The sequence below is a fragment of the Castanea sativa genome, chromosome 6 (genome assembly GCF_040712315.1).
Source record: "Castanea sativa cultivar Marrone di Chiusa Pesio chromosome 6, ASM4071231v1".
NCBI lineage: Eukaryota > Viridiplantae > Streptophyta > Magnoliopsida > Fagales > Fagaceae > Castanea > Castanea sativa.
In genome coordinates, this window is record NC_134018.1 from 31781104 (window position 1) to 31800609 (window position 19506).

The following is a 19506-nucleotide window of genomic DNA, read 5'->3' on the forward strand; positions in this document are numbered from 1 at the left end:
ATTGTTGTCTTTTATTATTATTCTGTTCATATTATTTTGTAGTCTTTTTAAGTTGACGTAAATCGGCACCTCCTCTTTCCATTGACCAACTCCCGCTCCTTTGGTTTCTCTCAGTATGCTGTTCCTTTACTACAGAATGTTCATACTATTTCAACTTTTTGTCGCACCAGCGAAGATTTCACATATACCGTAGCCTGAAGATTGTGTGGTTGAAGAGAGAGAATGCCATAACAAGAGTTAGCATAATGCTGAGTCATAAATTTCAACTCTGCTAATCTTGAATTTGATGTCACATACTTTAGGAAACTCTACCCCAATATTATCACAATATCTATCCGAAATTTGGAAAAGATTTAAGAATCTTCTTCATTAAAACTAGAGGTGGTGGGCAGACAAAACTTGTTTAATTGTAAATTAGGAGTATTAATTGAAATGTCACCAGATATTACCCAAAATTTATACAAAAGCAGTTCACTGCTCATCTCCTAAAGGCTAAAGCCGAAGGCAGCAAAATATATGTAAAATTGTAAGATGAATTAAAACGTAGCCTTTAAAAGGAATTAGCTGATGTTTAGCAATGTGAGGTCTAAAGCACCCATTTACATGTTTTATCCTGCTCAGGTGACAAAAAGAAATCTCAAGTCTTCCTCAGTCAATTTTCCAAGGGCCTCTGTAGAGCCACCTATAGTCCTGCAAGAGACAAAATTGGTGAGGTCAGTACCAATATGTGGAAACCATTTGGACAATACAATCTAAATGGCAGAAAGATCACACACCCTTCAAACACTAGTTCCTTCTTTTCTTGTAGCTTCAAAATCCTCTCTTCAATTGTATTCTCAATAACAAATCTCACAATTCTGTAAATGTAAAGGCAAAGTCAAAATCTTCAAAGAAAGGGGCAACTAGCATATATAAGAATTGGGCAAGCTAGCAAGTAAAAAACAGCACCTGATTGGTTTATACTGCCCTATTCGATGGATTCTATCCTGTGCTTGCCGCTCCACTGCTGGGTTCCACCAAGGATCCATCAAAAAGACCTAGACACAGGAACGACACATGAAGCATACCAACACTAACAATAAAACTAGCAAGGAATTTACATTTACACGTCCACAATAAATGAACAAGCCAGAGCATGCGTCTATCGTTTTTGTGGTATAAGCCAAGTAAGAAGAGGAATGTGTGCCAAAGAGGTACAAGAAAATCAAATTAAAAACTAAAACCCTATATGTATAATAATTAAAAGTATCTGGCCTGCATCCTTTTGCAAATACAGGTGAAAAGTCATCAGTAGAAAAATCTGAACAAATTAAATAGATAAAGCATGATAAGTATTGTCTAAGATAAGCTTCTTCAATGCCACGAGATCCACTTTCCCAATACAAAAATCAACTGATAGTCTTCAACATGAGTTCCTTATTAAATAAGTGTTCCCTTGACCAACAAGGAGCCTCAGGAAATTTATACTGCACATCTCTCTTTATTGAAAAGCCAACTAAAAAAAAAAACTTAATTTAAGAAAAACAGGTACAAATGCATGCTTTATTACTGCAAATGTAAGCCTAAAGAATAGTAGAGATTCAATTAAACAAAACTAAGAAAAAATGAATTGCTTACATGTGATGCAACTGCAAGATTCAGAGCGACACCACCAGCTTTCAAGCTCATAAGGAAAATCCTACAATCTGGGTCCTCAGTAAATCTCTTGATAGAGGCATCTCTTGCAGACATGGTCATGCTTCCAACTAGTTGAACACACTTTATACCAGACTGCAACAGGTTCAGAAAATTACTTTCCTACCCTTTCACAATGTGGGGAGAAAAAAAGACTGAGATGCAGATTTTATATTACCTTGTGGAGGGAATAATTTATGAGATCCAAGAATGATGTGAACTGGCTGAAAACAATTCCTTTTGCAGAACCATCCCTTTCAACCATGAACCTAATTTCTTCCCTCTAGAACCATTCAAACCAGTCAGAATCAAGTGGAAAAATACAACAATTGCAATATTTATGGATCCACAGGAAAATGCAGGCAAAGTAACCAAATTTATAGATTTACCTTACCCAAAAAGTGAGATCAAATTTTTTTTCTTAAAATCCAATTACTTAAAATTATTAAGGAGATTTTTGCTAGAGAAGGGAAGATAGTTTTCTTATATAACCATATGATCCACAAAACAGAATTATCAAATGAACACAGAACCATCAAAAAATGGTTTAGGCCATGTGGAAATATATAAACCATTGCAGTAGATATGAACACAGTAGAAAATATAGAAGCAACCCAACAGAACACTATAAATTTACCTTGCCCAGAATATGACATCAAGTTTTACCTTACCACCCTTTTTTTATTAAATTCTTGGAAGGGACGTGTGCTAAAGAAGAGGACAATTTTCAATGACCATAGCAATGCGGGAAACAGATCTGTCAAGTCATCATTTTTATCACTGCTCCATTGATTACGTTTTAGTTAACTCTGAAGTCTGATATCCAACTTCCTAGATCAACCTGATATTATGACTGATCCATTCCCACACCCCCCCCCCCCCCCCCCCCCCACGGCGGCATGCACTTCACCATTTGAAATGGATTTTAAGATTAATTTTACTGCTATGGAAGTTGAAGAGGAGGTTTCTTTTAAGACAATTAATATATGTGTAAAGGGTTTCTTAATTCAGAAGAAAGATCTTTATTAGTTCTCTCTCATGTTTATGTAAAAATAGGGACATTACATGCTGGAGAAATCATGTCAAGTAAAATCGCAAGAAATGGTACACATGGTATGCTAATGATTTTTTAAAGAATTATCAGGGTTGCAATATGAAGGGAAAAGTTCCAAAAAACATATGTAACAGTTTCACTGACACATACCAAAGCCTCTATTTTTGTGCTTGTCTGAAAATCGTCAAGTTGAATTCTGTTCAGAATACTTGAGGATCTGAAACCCTTAATGGTAGTTTTAGAAGTCTGATCTCCATTGTCCACATTTTTAGTCAAATCGACAGTAAGTAATTTGGAACATGTAGGGCAGGAGGCTTGTCCGAATGAAGCACAGTAATTAAGCAAACAAGCCTTACAAAAAACATGCTCACAAGAGGTGACCTGTAAAAATGAGCAAAAGCTTTTAGATGGAAAAAAAATCCAGGACTTGGTGTAAAATGAATTTACTTATAAAAAGCTTAGCACAGGTATCCACAAAGCGAGTGCATTATTTCCAGACTAAATAGAAAAATACAAAATGTTTGTAAACTTGGTCATTTACTTCCCAGTAGGAAGTTGCTAAAGGTAATATAATACAAAATCAATGAAAAAAAATAAAATTTATGTCCTCCATCTAGGGTACTGCATTTAGGCAAATATCACTTTCCAATCCCCAGAAGACTAAGTCAAAGCATAAATTCATGTTCATTTGAGTTACGTAGCCTTCGTCACAATTGCAACTTTGCATTTAAATATCATATCCATCAGCTAACCATGAATGTGATCCTTCACTCCTTAATAGACATGTTAGTGAATCACATATTCAACAATGGCCAATTTGCATTAATAACTTAACAAGATACATTTGCATTAACTTAATCGGATATATTTTATCCAATGTATTATCAATCAAGAACTATATTAAAAGGCTTTAAAAACTGTTAAAGAGAGTGTTACACCCTTCTATAAGATACCACTGGTGTCTGTAACAATTATAGGCTTCTCTAGATGTTGGGGTGGTGTCCCTAGTGAGGTGTAAATACTAGCTGTCAGCATCAGAATATTGTCATATTTTTAAATCCTTCTCCAATACATAAGGAATGACTGGCTAATGGTTGAGATAAAAAATAACTCATGCTTTTCATTTGTTGGTTTGAATTGGTTTGAATGATGTTGAGAGGTGTATGAAGATGTTGGAGAGCACTGCTGCCTTCATCACCATTGTGATCGTCACCGTGAAAGTCCGATAGTCAAACAGCAAACTATGTCATTAGCTGCTGTGTTTGTTGCTCTCTGATTTTCAGAATGTTCTTCATGGTTGGTCGGCATTGTTTGTGGGGATTTCTGGTGGATTGTGGATGTTCACGGCAGGTTTCAGTCAATTCTGACATTTCCAGCTCTATCATGGTGGTTCCCATGTGAATGGTTGCGAGTTTCATGTTTTATCGGTCATCAGTGGCCTAAGTCTATGCTAGTACAGTGGTCATCAGAAGTTTCTAAGTCACCAGCAGCGTTGGTTGTTGAAGTTGACATGGAAGACCCACGTTTAGTTCTTGGTGGTGTTGTTCCCTATCCTGAATAAGAATAGATAATTTGGCTACTTATGCCCCTATTGTTCCATCCTTTTAAGGCTTAATTGGCTGTGCAAGGCAACACTTAAACTTATGGTATTGACTATCATGAAACATCATCTCCTATAGCAAGATCTCTTATATTCAAATCCTGATCACTTGCGGTGAATTTTGACTGGCCTCTATCTATGTCAAGAATGAATTTCACTATGGTGACCTATTTGAGGAACTATCTATGAAGCAGCCACCTAAGTTTAATTCTTAGGGGTAATATCGGAACAATGTTTGCAAGCTGAAGAAAGTATTCTAATGTCTTAAGCAGTCATCAAGATCATGGAAAGTTTTATAAGGTTTTCACGTATTTTGGTCTCCACCATTGTCAAATGGATCATTAAGTTTTCCACATGCAGACTGATGCTGGATATATACTTGTTTATGTGGATGACATAGTATTTACTGGGATGATTTTGATGGCATTACAAAAACACTATAACATCGAAAATCTTGGCAAACTTTGGTAGTTCATGGGAATTAAAGTTGCAAGATCTAAGCAAGGCATAGAGTTATCTCAAAGGAAGTACATACTTGATATAATCGAAGAGATTGGATTGCTGGTTTCTTATCTGGTTAATACTCCAATGGATCCAAATTAGAAACTCTCTTGATAGGTAATCAAAGATAATTAAAAAATGAAAATAGAAAGTAAAAATACAAATTGTTCATGTTGATGAGCAACAAGAAAAGGATAAATCAAACATCAGAGAAGAGGGACATTAGAACTCTAATCTAAGAGAAAACATAAACTCAGAGAGAGAGGAATAATCAGTAAAACCCAAACAACAAGACCACTTAAACAGACTATGCTGGCATAAAACCTTTTTAACTCTTCCAAAGTCTTCTCAGCGTCCTCAAAGGAACGACAATTTCGTTCCAACCAAGCAATCCACATCAAGCAACCTGGAATCCAATTCCAAATATTTGAAGTATTATTCCCAAGCCATTGATGACAACAAAATAAAAATCCTGCCACTGGTCTTGGCATAACCCAATGAATACCGAAAGCCTGAAGCATAAAAGTCCATAAGGTATATGTAATAGGACAATGAAGAAGAAGGTGGTCCACTAACACCCCATCACAACAACACATACAACACTGATTTGCCAAAGGGTGGCCCCTAATCATGAGATTATCAAAATTAAGAATCTGACCATGAACAGCTGTCCGCAAAAAGAAAGCGACTCACTTAGGAACCTTTGGTTTCCACACACCCTTCCAAGGAACCAAAGAATCCTGAGTTCCCTGAATCGCATGATAGAAAGACCAGGTGTCAAACTTACCATCTCCTTTGAGCCGTCAATAAAGAGTATCACTCCTTTCACCCCGAGGAATATGCGATTGGATAAACTCAAGGAGAGAATGAGATGCAGCTAGCTCCCAGTTTTCGAATTCTCTATAAAACCTTAAATCCCAAACTCTAATGGTACCCCCCTCCGGAAGCCATAACACCTCAAAAATACAAGCATCCTTGTTAGCTGAACACAAGTAGAGGTTAGGATAGAGAGATTTTAGGGTATTATCACCAATCCACCTATCATGCCAGAACCGGATACGAGTACCCTCAGCTACTACAAACGACAAATGCTTAGAAAAGCTCCCCTACCCTTCATGAATACTTCGCCAAAAACCACATCCATGAGCTCTCCTGCATGCTTTAGTACTCCACCCCCCTTCACCCTAGCCATATTTTGTGGAGATAACCCTCCGCCAAAGACGGGTAGCTTCATGACCATACCTCCACAACCATTTTCCTAATAAAGCTTGATTAAAAGACACCACACTTCTTATCCCCAAACCACCCAACTCAATGGGTAAACACACCTTTTTCCCAAGCCACCAAAGGATACTTGAAACTCCCCTCAGAAGACCCCCAAAGAAAATTCCTCTGAATACTTTCCAATCTTGCAGCCAAAGCTTTAGGAATAATAAAAAGAGAAAAAAAATATGTTGGGAGACTTGAGAGAGTACTTTTCAATAATGTGAGCCTACCATCCTTAGATAAATAGAGACGCTTCCACCCTCATAATTTCTTCTCCATTTTCCCCAAAATAGAATTCCAAATGGAAGTTGTCTTAAACGAAGTTCCCAACGGCATCCCCAAATATTTCATAGGCAAACTGCCCATTCTACAATGAAGAATATTGGCCAGAACTTCTAGATTATTCACCTCCCCAACAGGGACAATCTCACTTTTCTCAGCATTAACCTTTAACCCTGTAAAAGCTTGGAAACAAGACAAAGCCAACCTTATGGACAACGGTTGTTCCTTAGAAGCATCACAAAATAAGATAGTATCATCAGCAAACAACAAATGGGAAATACGCACACCGACAGAATTCACTCCTCCCACATAAAAGCCCCAGATAAGATTACTCTCCTATGTCTTCCTCAAAATTCTGCTTAAAACCTCCATTATCAAAAGAAACAAGAGTGGGGATAATGGATCACCTTGTCTCAAACCACGAGAGCTTCTAAAAAAACCTTCAGGGATCCATTTACCAGGATTGAAAAACGGACAAAAGTGATACAAGCCTTAATCCACCCCCTCCATTTCACCCCAAAACCCATCCGGCCCAACAAATAAAACAAGGCTTCCTAGCTCACATGGTCGTATGCTTTTTTAATATCAAGCTTGCAAACTACACCCGGTAGCCAGCTCTTCAACCTACTATCCAGGCATTCATTTGCAATGAGCATTGAATCCAGAATTTTCCTTCTGCCAACAAAGGAATTTTGAGACTCAGAAATGAGATTATCCAAAACCGCCCTCAATCTGTTAGCCAACACCTTGGACAATAGCTTGTACACACTACCCACCATTGATAGGGTGAAAATCTTTAATGTTAACGGCATTACACTTCTTAGGAATTAAAGTGAGAAAAGAAGCATTCATAGACCGTTCAATCACAGAGTGCCAATGAAAGTAATCAAAAAAATCCATGACATCCTTTTCCATAACACTCCAACATTTTTGAAAAAAAAACCATGGTTGAGAGATGAAGCTGACTTATTTTCAGGTCCTAGCCAATATTGTTGATTGGTTGGGACTTGGGAAGCTCAATTATCTCTCTAACACAATGCCAAATATCTCATACATAGTACAATGGGTAAGTTCTTAAAAGCCCTAAGACCATCACATTGGGACGCTACTATCTGGATACTTTGATACCTAAAGAGAGATCCAGGATGAGGTATATTGTTTTGAAAGAATGGTCATCTTAGGATGGAAGGCTTCACTAATGAAGATTGGATAGGATCACCTTCAAATAGAAGGTCCAACATAGGGTATTGCACCTTGGGAGGAAAGCTTGTAACATTAAGATGCACAATTTAGTTGCTTGGTCAAGTGCAGAGCAATGACACATACTTCGAGTGAGATTTCTTTAGAAGTTCAGCTTCTCAACGCATACTCCTATTCCACTACCCTAAGATAACCAAGCCGCTATACGCATTGCTTACATTCTTGTGTTCCATGAAAGGACCAAGCACTTTGAAATGGAATGCCGTTTCATATGAGATAGTATACTAAATGGAGAAATAGCTACACCATTTGTGAATTGAAGACCAACTTGATAATATCTTTACAAAATATGTAGGAGTCAATTAGAATATATGTTCCAAGCTGGGTTTATATTGACATATATGCTCTACCTTAAGGGGAAGTATTAGAGAGAACTTTATGCGATACCTTCTAGAAGCTACCATTGGAGTGGTGCCCCTAGTGAGTGATCCTAATCTAGACTCTTTTAGAAGACACCATTGGTGAGATGTCCCCATCAACTATCACCATCAGAATATTCTTTAGAAGATAACATTGGGGCAATGTCTGATGGTGGAATCATAACATGGTTAAAGAAAGGATATTCTCTTTGGAAGCCTACGGCTAAGGCAAAGCCCAAGAATAAGTGTCAAAGGTAGTTAATTAAGTTTTTATATTTTATTTGGTTATTCTTGAGTCAAGGGTATTTTAGTAATTTTACAATTGTTGGGTATGGGCCATAGTTAGAGGCCATCGGTTTTATTAATTAGTCTTATTTAATTATGGGACTTTATGTATGGGCTTTAGTTTAATTTATTAGGTTTAAATAGTAATCCTAGTACTAGTGGGAATTCTTTTTTTTTTTTTTTAAGTGTACTAGTGGGAATTCTAATACTACTACTACTACAAGTCTTTATATATAAATATTGTGCTCAATGTATATAAGGAGTAGAATGAGTTGATTAATAAAATTGAGAGTTTTGAGCAATAGGCACGTTGGCACTTTTTGTTTCTTTCTTCTTCTCTCTTCTCCTTATTTTCTCTTCTTTATTTCTAAAGTTACTGTTCATGTAGTACTGTTCACACAGCCCCTAATCAGTCCTAACTTCTCTCTAATTCTTCTTCTTTCCCAACCCTAAACCCACCACAACCAAATGTTAGAAAAATCCCTTCTTCTTTTTTGATAAGTAAGAGTTATATATATATATATATACGAAAGGCTACTCTATGCATGAAGAACACAGAGTAAACCTAGAAAAAACAAGAGGAAGAAAACAGAACCAAAAAAAAAAAAAACCAAACAACAGAAAAACTACAAAAGAAAAAGGGAGCTAAAAAATGAAGGGAGAGAGTCACTAGTCTTGAGTCCCCAAGCCCTAGACCAATCAAAAAGAGTCCCACTAAAAGAAGTAAGCAACTGATCACCGGTGCTTTCCAAATCCTCAAAAGTCCGCCGATTCCGCTCCTTCCAAACACACCATAGGATGCCCAATGGAACTAAATTCCAAATCTGAGACGAGTGCTTCCCCAACCAATTCCACCAGCCAAAAAGCAAATCTGGTATCGATTGAGGTGTAACCTAAGACAAGCCAAAAGTTCTAAAGACGAAGCTCCATAACTGATAAGTCATCTCACAATGAAGAAGTAAGTGGTCTACCGTCTCTTCATAGTGATGGCACGTAATGCACCAATCCACAAAATTCAATCTCCTCAATCTCAAGTTATCACCCGTTAGAATCTCATTTCAAGCTGCACACCAAACAAAGAAAGAAACTCACCTAGGGTCCTTTACTCTCCATGGGGCCTTTACTCTCCATATAGCTTTCCAAGGAAAGACAATTGAGAGACAATCTCTTAATTTTTTATAGAACGATCGGATGTCAAATTCCCCATTAGGCTTTAACTTCCATCTCATCCGGTCTCCAACATCCTCGGAGGAGTATTAGCTCCCAATAAACGAAGGAAATGCAGCCCTTCATCCATCTCCCAATCCTCAAATTCTCTAATAAAATGAACATCCCAAATTCTTCTCTCCTCCACTCCCTGCCTAGACAAAGAAGCTTCTACAAAAATCTCCTTATCAATGGCAATACCATACAACCTTGGGAAGGCCAATTGAAAGGGTTGATCCCCATACCACCCATCTTGCTAAAACCTCATTCTATTCCCCAACCCAACAACAAATTGACAATTTTTTCTAAAATCCTCCCAACCCATGTGAATACCTCTCCACAAACCACACCCATGAACTCCCCTACCCAGCTTTGACATCCAACCCCCCCCCCCCCCCCCAATCTTCCCCAAATTTTGAAGCTACCACCCTCCTCTATTACTGATCCTCCTCCTTTCCAAACCAACCCTTTTCCCAGTAAGGCCTTACTGAAAGTAGTAAGTTTCCTTAACCCCAAGCCACCATTGGCTATAGGCGCACAAACTTTATCCCAACCTATCAGATGGGACTTGCTAACACCCCATAGAAAATCCCTTTGCAACTTTCAATTTTATTGGCCACATGAGTAGGAATGGTGAATAACAATAGAAAATAAGTAGGAAGACTAGATAGCGTGCTCTTGAGTAACATCAATCGACCCCCCTTAGACAAGTACAACATCAATTCCTAATTGTCCTACATCAATGTCCTTATCAACTATCACCATCAGAATATTCTGTCATATTTGTAAATTCTTCTCCAATATAATGGATTGGCTGAGGGCAGAGATAGAAAACAGCTCATCCTTTTCACATTTTCTTCTTATTTTTCACTAACAAAAACATAACATTAGCTATTAGGCAGGTTTAAAGGAACCAACTTAAAGTATTAAAGAAATATAATGTTGGTTATAACCAACTTTTATGCCAAATTTCCAAACTTTGGTGTGGGGATAAATAAAGATGAAACTATATCCAGAAAAATAAAAAAGAAAAACCCAAAAAGATGAACTTACAGCAGGATCTTCAGCTGGGTCATGACAGATGCCACACACTTGTTCACCATTATCATTACTAATCATGTTTTCTCTTCTTAATGCAGCAGCTCTAGAACATACCACAAGGTAAGGATGATCAACCGCCTGCAGTTTTACACAATGCAATTAGAGGCACTAAACCACTAGCACATCATTAATAGTTTTTACTTTTATAGTGTTAATTTTCTGCTGCTGACTATAATATGCAGACTACTTATCAAAAAACAATATGCAGACTACACTCTAAGAGAACAATATAGATGGGTGGAACTCTAAACTTGGTCAGTCGAGCCTAACTCATCAACAGATTCTCGATACTATCATAATGAGGAGCTATTTTCCTTTTTTCTGATTAAAAAATCTGAAGCTCAAAATAGGGAGGAGGAGTCAGGTTTCTCAATCAAGGGTACACGTAATTAATGCATGGTCCTTTCTTAATATATTTGTCCATTGAATATATACTTTTTTTTTTATATAGATAATAAAAATTAACTGCAAGTACACTGGAAGTATACTAACAAAACAACACAGTAAAGCTCTAAAATTAATACTTTTTTTTTTTATAAGTGAAATTAATACACTTTTAAAATGGTAACAAACTACTACAATGGTTTTTTCTAAAAAATTATCATTCACCTGCCGCAACCTTGTGAGGAGGTCAAAAATGTGAGCGTAATTATTCATCACAGTTCCCGATTGAACATATCTGTAAAGAATAAAAGAAATTTATACAAACATGCTGAAATAATTTCATAAAACAAATGAAGTAATTTTTTGTGCTGTGTCCATGTGCATGCATGATTATTATGAGTATAAATATACAATGGAAATAATGTGGAATATAAAGCAAGGAAGTTTCAGAGAGAACAAAAATTAATTCAAATAACGAATCATGTTAATGATAACTTATACATAAATAAGAGGAATTTCAAAGCTGAAACACAAAATAAAAGAAAATGAAGGTGACATACGTATTAAACTGTGACTGACTGTCATTGTACAATGATTCATAATAATCTTGTTCTTTGATATCCAAGGTATCCCGCCTCAATAAAACCTACAAAAAATTAGGGAGGAATTAAAAAAGGAATAATGGAGAAAAATCTTAGCGCCATAAAGTATAATATCAAATAATAAATAAATAAACAAACAAACAAAAACTTACAACTCTAGGAGGAAGTGCCAGATCAGCAGCCCTGCCTTTCTTTGTGCGTCTTAGAACTATGTTCTTTAATATTTTGTGTTTGAGCAATATCATTGCTCGTCGCCCCTCATCACTCTTTCCATATGATTGTATTGGTGTAGCAACATACTAAAAAGGTTCAAGGATTAAATGATATGCAAGAAAAGAGTATTTCTATGAAAAATAGATACCTAGAACAATAAACAACAACAGGAAAATGAGAGAAACATATTTCAGGACTCACTTTATTCCACCAACAAAAATGCCTCACAGAACTATGATGACAGTTCTGACATTCCTTTAAGGAGCTGCAGGTAACCAAGAGGGTTGATAAAGATAAATAACAATTAAACCAAAGAAAATGTAATCCAAAATATGATGGCATAATTGTGCAGAATGAAGAATAAGATAAAACTCAGGAAAAGAAAACTAAAAGTTCAGTTTGAACAGCTACTGATTCTGGACAACATTACCTTGTTATCACATAACAAAGTAGAGATGTTCCATAACATAAACTTGTATATATATATACTGGAAGCCTTTGATTTTTTTTTTTTATTATTTATAATTCTAATGTTGCCACAGTTGCCACTGAGTAGTCACAATTTTCCACATCATCACTAATATATATATATATATATATATATATATATATATATATTAATTTGATTTTGGATCCCTTAGACTCTTCTTTGTTTCCCATTGAAAGCCCAAAGCCTAAGAGTTTATTTACTATTGATCTCTCTCTTTCCACCTCTGCATCTTCAAATCTAAATTAAACTCTTTTTATTTTAGCAAAATTTATGCAACTACAGACCCTCTTGAGCACAAAGGAGAAGAAAATCCAGAAATTTCCCAAAAACCTCCCAATGGTAAGAAGTTTGTGGTACACAATATTTTCTATAACCCAGTGAAAACGATAGGTGTGCTCATGGTTGAAACATGGCAAATATAATAATAATTACCACTTCTTCAATTTGTAAACTAGAAAGAAGCATGAAAAGTAAAAATTTTCAATTCACCCACTAATAATTTTATGTCATATTAGTAGATCAAGTCAATCAACTAGACACCACTGCTAAATGTACATAATTTTTCATAGTTGTAGATTGCTGTAAAGAACAATCTTGGATCTCAAACCATACCTGTGATCAAGTGTTTTGCAATCACAGTCCTTGCACAGATAATAAGAGTATGGAGTTATTTGCAGGAAGCGAACCTGTGCAAACAGCATTGCAACTAGTAAGTTTGATAGAAACAGTTGCATCATTATCGAAAATATTTATAACGTGCATTAAACTTACCAAAGAGTAAAGTTCTCCAACACGATTCTGAAGGGGAGTGCCACTTAAAGCCCATTTGTATGAAGAATCTAAAGCAAGAACGGCTTTTGCAGTATTACAATGTCTAGCTTTTATATAATGTGCCTATTTTCAAATAAGAGAACCATAAACATTTTTAGAACGAACACTAGTGAAACTAATTCTGAAATGCATATACCCTGGTAAGAAATTAAAGCTTCAATCCATTTTTTAGTAACCAGAGGGGCACACACAAATGGATAGCAATAAAGTTAGAACACAAAAACAAGAAAAGAAATGAGAGACACCAGCCTATGGGCGGTAAGCCCACATTCTCCAGTAGAATGGAGGATAAGAAATAGTAAACAATTTGGAGGCAATAAGAAGTAAAATATCAATTAAAAACATTAATCTTCATAAGAAGTGCGAGACATTAACAGAGATGAAATTCAAGAATTTATTTCAGCCAACAAGAACTTTAAAGATTTAGATATTTGAAACCATTTTCCTATCCTAGCTGGTCGTGTACAAATTTTCCAATCATATGTGCTTGTGTTCCCATGCACATATTCATGTTCAGGTCATGGTACTTAACAGTTATGCTTACATGTAATGTGAAACCTGGAAAACCAAGGTTGATAGCTTCAATCATGAAATCAAACAAACTTGGACTGTATTCCCTCCAATAATAATATGGTCCATTGTTATAAACTCCATACAGGGAAGATTGTGAGTTAGAACGCCAAGGGGTCATCAAGCATGGAAATATTTTATCTAGGTTTAGTATGTTATTATCTGATTTAAAATTTTCAGAATCAAAACAGTGATCACACTTTTAACTGTGCAGTGTCAATTCCCTGATTACAAGTATCACCTGGATCATGAAAATGAGTCAGACATACATCAGATACATGAATGCCTTTTAGCAATTGACAAGAAAATGTCCATATAGTGTACAAGTATAACAGTCACATTCTAGGCATTCAAACTTTAAAAATGTTTGAGATAAAGAACAAAAATCCAAAAAATTGATCCACATTAGACAACAGTGAATGTGAGTGTGCAAGCAGATGCTTGTTCAGATGGAGAGAGAGAGGGCATAAAATGGTCTCAAGCAAGTTCATGAGAAAGTCAGGAGTGATATTCCCCTACCACAACTAATATATGACACCTTACCTCATCCAAAATTACACGCTCCCACTTCACAGCATGCAAAAGTGATTTCCCTCTTGAAGAGCTGTCAACTCCTTCATTTCCAAATCTACTTCCCATTCCCATGTCCTCTTCTTCATTGTGCTGCTTTGATGCCTTCCGACGAGCTCCCTTACTTTTCTTGCCATCACTTTCATCCATCACGTCTTCAGCAGACTCTGTTTTCTGCTTTGACATTGCAGGGCTCCATTTCTTCCTTGCTTGCTTAGACTGCTTCTCTGTTCTAACAGCATCAGGCCCACAAAAATATTTCAAGTGAATAGTAAGCTTACTTTCATAATATGCTTTGCCACAGTAAGGACACTTCGTCTTGGGAGGCATCATGTATTTTCTGAACTCAGCCTCGACAACAGAGTATGTTGTTAGAACAAAATCACATTTTCTAATCTCTTTAGAATGCTTCGCTCTATTGGCCCCATGATAAATAACCACCTTGGCACATCCCTCTGAAGTAAAGCGTTTAATCTCACTCTCCCACTGCTTTACAGCAACCACAGGACAAATTACAAGGGTGGCCTTAATTCCAGGCAAGCCTTTGGATGAACCTGGTAATACTGAGGAATCATCATCAGTCGTTCTTCGGATTTCCCGTCTGGCAAGGACGAGTGAAATTGCTTGAATGGTTTTTCCCATTCCCATTTCATCAGCAAGTATTCCCCCTCTAATTCCAGACTTTTCCTCCTGTTTTGAAGCCCAGGCCAACCACTCCTTTTGGTACCTTAACAAAGGCATTATCAATTCCGATGGCTCCTCAGCAGTTTCAGTTATCTCTTGATCCTGACGTTCCAAATCAAAATCTTTTGTTATATTCTCATCAATCCATTTCTCATGCTCTTCTTCCCATTCATTCCACAACAATCTTGGCTTTGGACCTCCTTTTCTTTTCCTCTTTTTATTACTATTACTATTATTATTAAAATTATAAATAATAATGTTGTTATTATCATTCTTCGCCAGCCCAAGAAAATCAATCTCAACTGCTGCTTGCTGAGCATCCACATCCGCTTCCCGACTAGACTCTCCATGCTCCACTGTTTTCTTCTCTTGTCCAGCCTTCTTCCTTTTCGTCGAAGGCTTACCATAATCATAACCATTACCTTCCCAATCATGAACCTCAACTGCAGCTTTTGGTGTGGCATTCAAATCAAACTCCACTCTACCGCTATCCTCTTCATCTACATCTATATATCATCGCATATAAGCCAATGCTAAAACACCAAAAAAAATAAACAATAACATTCCATTTCGCAGACCCAATTTCTTATAAGTAAAATTCATCTGCTTAAATTAACACTTCACTACAAATTTCACTTAAAACTCCACCATCCCATATACATAAAATCTTCAAAAGTTATAATTGATTTTTTAATAAATAAACCCCCACAAAATATTAACTTCTAATCACAAATCAACCCCATAAATAATACAAAAAGAGTACCTTCATCACTATGATCAGAACTGGAGGGCACATAAACTGTCGAGTCAGAACCTGCTTCGTCAGAGCTATCATCACTAATGTTTTGAACTTGCACATTGCTTGCTTCTAATTTACACATCAAAACTCACATTACTCAGTATACATAACTTTTTTTTTTTTTTAAAAGTTAAACTTTTTTTTTATACCGTTTAATTTAAAGAAACTAAATTTCGATTTTTTTTTTTTTTTAAAACCAAACGGGATTCATTCGAAGAAAAACCAAACAAAAATACTGATGAAAAAAAAAAAGTAAGAAAGAAATATAGAGATTGTTTATATCAATCAAATACTTGACCAATTTTTAGGGTAAAAATGTTCGATAATTTAAATTATAAAAATAAAAAATAAAATAAAAAATTGAGAGAGAGAGAGAGAGTGAGTGTGTTTACCATCGATAGGAGGGTTAGAGATTTGCCTACGAGAACGAAGCTCCATTAGTTTTTCTGAGAATATTTTATTTTGATATAGAATGAATCTGATAGAATTTTTGGGGTTCTCTACTTTTCTTTCTAGCGAGAGAGAGAGAGAGAGAGAGTAGCGTTTGGACTTTGGAGTTTGGAGTATGTGAAGAGATCGGCGGGAAAGCCCCTTTTATAAGTGGTTGCTTTTTATCTCGGTGGTGTTTATTTCAGGGGTTGTACTGCTTTTGAACGAATCCGGGCCGTCCTTTTGTGGGTCCTGCATGAATTCTTAAATTTATTATCGGTGTGATTTGTGGCATGTGCGTACAGCGGCCTTGGGTGTGTTGGGATTCCCGCGTGCAACCATTCGTCGTTTGATTTTTTTTCTGTTTTTAATGAACACCCAGTCGTTGCTCTAGTTTTTTTTTTTTTAAAGAACTGTTGTTTTAAAATGTTTTTGATGATGTTTATCTTTTTGGCACAGTGGTGGGTTTAATAGACTTAAAAAAAAAATGTAAAAAATTTGGAGATCTCAAGTTTCAGTCATCATAGTAGAATTTTTTTTTTTCAAATAATATTAAATATCAAAAAATTTAGTTAGTTATCACGTTTTAAAATAATGTTGTAAACTAGCATCTCGAGTGTCTAAAACTCGAGTTCCATGATAAAACTCAAGTTTTTAAATCTCGATTTGTAAGTGGTGAAAGCTGACATGGAAGAAAATCCACATGGAACTTGAATTTTTAAGACTCGAGTTTCACCATTTTAACTTCTTATTCCTCGCGTTCTTCTGAGTTCTGACCCAGCGTTCTTCTTCGTGTAAATCTGAAGACCAAATCGTCCAATCGCCTACCCAGCGTTCAATCATCTAATTGGAGCTCCAGCGTTCTTGGTTTTTCCTCTGTTCTTCATTAGATCGTTCCTCTGTTCTTCTTCAGGTCTATTGTTCTTCAAGTACCAAAATCGAGTCTTAGAGACTGAGTTTGGCTTTTTAGAACTCGAGTCTATAAGACTTGAGATCTATCTGGCATCATATTTCCAACTCACCAAGTAGGCATCGAGTCTTTAATCTTCAAGTTTTAGACTGAAATCGAGTCTATAAAACTCGAGATGTTAGTTTACAATTTTTTTCTAATAGCATGTTAACTTGTGATATTCTTTCTTCTCACTTTACTAGTCTGCAAATTCCCTCCATCATAGTATCAATTTGTGAGGTTTCCAAGGTGCCTCACAGTTAACGCCCTAACGAATGCAATAATCTTTTTAAAGTGACCGTTTTACTTTTTGTGTGACTTCTTTCCAAAAATGCTTTTTTGTCTCATAATTTCCCATAAAACAATAAATTAGCTTCTTATTTTTGAAAATAAGACAACTTCAATCCTTTTTTTCTCATATTCAGTAAATAAGCTACTGTATACTATGAGATACCAACCCCCCCCCCCCCCCCCCACCAAAAAAAAAAAAACCTTAATTTTGTCTTTGTTTATTTTATCCCAATTTTTGTTGCTCATTTTTCTGTTTTAGTTTTAATATAAAAAAGGTATTATAAATTTGAACGTCTCAATTTTAGCAATCAATATCAATTTATAAGGTTTCCAAAATGCCTCACATATAACACCGTAACAGATGCAATGATTTTTCCAAGACAACCATTTTCCTTTTTGTTTGACTTCTTTTAAAAAGTGCTTTTTCCATGCTTTCCCATAAAACAAAAAACTTTGCCTCTCTCAAAAATAAGATAATTCTTATCTCTTATTCAGTAAATAAGCTACTGCAAACTACGAGATTCCAAAAAAAAACCCTTAAGTTTGTCTTTGTTTATCTCTTATTCAGTAAATAAGCTACTGCAAACTACGAGATTCCAAAAAAAAACCCTTAAGTTTGTCTTTGTTTATTTTATCCCAATATTTTTTGCTCATTTTTCTATTTCAGCTGTCACACTATCAATTTGTGAGATTTCCAAAATACCTCATAGGTAATACCATAATGGATGTGATAGTATTTTCAAGGCGACCTTGTTGCTTCTTGTCTAATTTCTACCCAAAAGAGCATTTTTGTCTCATATTTTTTTGTCTCATATTTAGTAAATAAGCTACCAAAAACTAAGATATACCAAACAATAAAAATAAAAAACTTAATTGTCTTTGTTTATTCTATACAAAACTTTGTTGCCTATTCTTTTATTTTATTTTTATTAAAAAAAAACTACCGTTAAAAAGTTAGTAATGTGTAAGGTCGCAATTTGAACCTAAGCCCAAACAAAAGGAAGGGTATATGCCCAAAGAGCCCAATACAATAAATTTATAGAGTGTGAGTCAGAAATCTTGTTTCTAATGAGCTTAAATGGTAATAACAATGGCCCAAGATTACAAAATGATAAAGATTGATGAGTTTATATGTTGAAACTTATCCTCGAACTCAAGCCGAGGACCAGATTATTATCTTTCTCCCCTCTTAAAGATTGATTACAAATATCCAATCTACAGTGTTTTCTCTTCTTCTCCCTCAATCTCCTTTTCTCCGGGACCTCCCTCCTTCTTATACCTCCTCCCTTTCATTCTTGCTCTCCACGTGTAGATCTAGGCGGCTAACATGGATATTTGTCCTATCAGCACCTTCTTGAAGTCTTTAGGTAATAGCTGTAAGGTTAAAAATCACTGTTCAGATATCTCTTCCTCATTAATGCAGCCAGAGACTTAGGTACAGAGCATTAATGTAGTGGTAGCAGCTTTCTTTAAGATATTTCTCATCCGTTCTTCCTCTCTATGCCCTTGTGAAACATATCTTCATCCACAAGACCTTCTAAAATATCATTTTAGTTAACATGGGGTACCATCTAACCTTCACTTCACTTAGCCGAAGAGATACCCCTCCTCGGACTATTTCCACTAACCTCTTTCGCAACAGTTTGCTCGTGGGCCTTTAAGTTTGACATCCTTATTACCATCAATCCGTCATCGGACAGATAAACATCCTCAGACACAGCCCATGGCCCAAAAATGCATCTTAGGCCTTTTATCCCCACAATAGCCCCTAAAAACTCCATTTTTCTCTCCCATCCGAGGAGAAAATTGGGGTTTTGATCCAACATAACCGCTTCTACACGCTTCTCCAATCTCTACACGAGAGAATGTTGTTTCCCATTCCTGTAACTGTTTCTGACGCTTCGAAGCTCGTGATGCCCCATTAAATAATCCATGCGGCGCCCTGTCTTCCACATTCAACGGTGCGATGCGAATCCCACGATCAACATTTCTCCTTGAATTTTGAGCGGGTTAACTCCCACTCAATCTTGCCTCTCATATAAAATTTCTGGGAGGTCACAATTTTCCCATTACTTCACAAATTGGTTAGTCCTTAAGAATCCCTTA

At 36.1% G+C, this 19506-nt stretch overlaps 1 protein-coding gene across 1 annotated transcript; it reads right to left on the reverse strand.

The window, feature by feature from the left end:
* Positions 1-256: 256 nt before the first annotated feature.
* On the reverse strand, positions 257-16355 carry LOC142640900 (DNA repair protein RAD16). Its single transcript, XM_075815216.1, has 16 exons — positions 16124-16355; positions 15696-15800; positions 14222-15438; positions 13049-13171; positions 12890-12963; positions 11989-12052; positions 11727-11873; positions 11533-11618; positions 11198-11267; positions 10541-10666; positions 2879-3109; positions 1853-1957; positions 1618-1770; positions 949-1037; positions 777-857; positions 257-690 (listed from the first exon to the last, which is right to left on the reverse strand). The coding sequence occupies exons 1-16, from the start codon at positions 16167-16169 to the stop codon at positions 618-620; spliced, it is 2790 nt and encodes a 929-aa protein (XP_075671331.1). The 5' UTR covers positions 16170-16355; the 3' UTR covers positions 257-617.
* Positions 16356-19506: the final 3151 nt, after the last annotated feature.

Coding starts and splice junctions, on each gene's coding strand:
- LOC142640900 (XM_075815216.1), bottom strand. CDS start 16,169: ATGGAGCTTCGTTCTCGTAGGCAAATCTCTAACCCTCCTATCGATG. Junction 11,874..11,988: donor ATTTTTGTTGGTGGAATAAA/GTGAGTCCTGAA, acceptor GAACCTTTTTAG/TATGTTGCTACACCAATACA. Junction 3,110..10,540: donor ACCCAGCTGAAGATCCTGCT/GTAAGTTCATCT, acceptor TCATTTTTACAG/GTCACCTCTTGTGAGCATGT.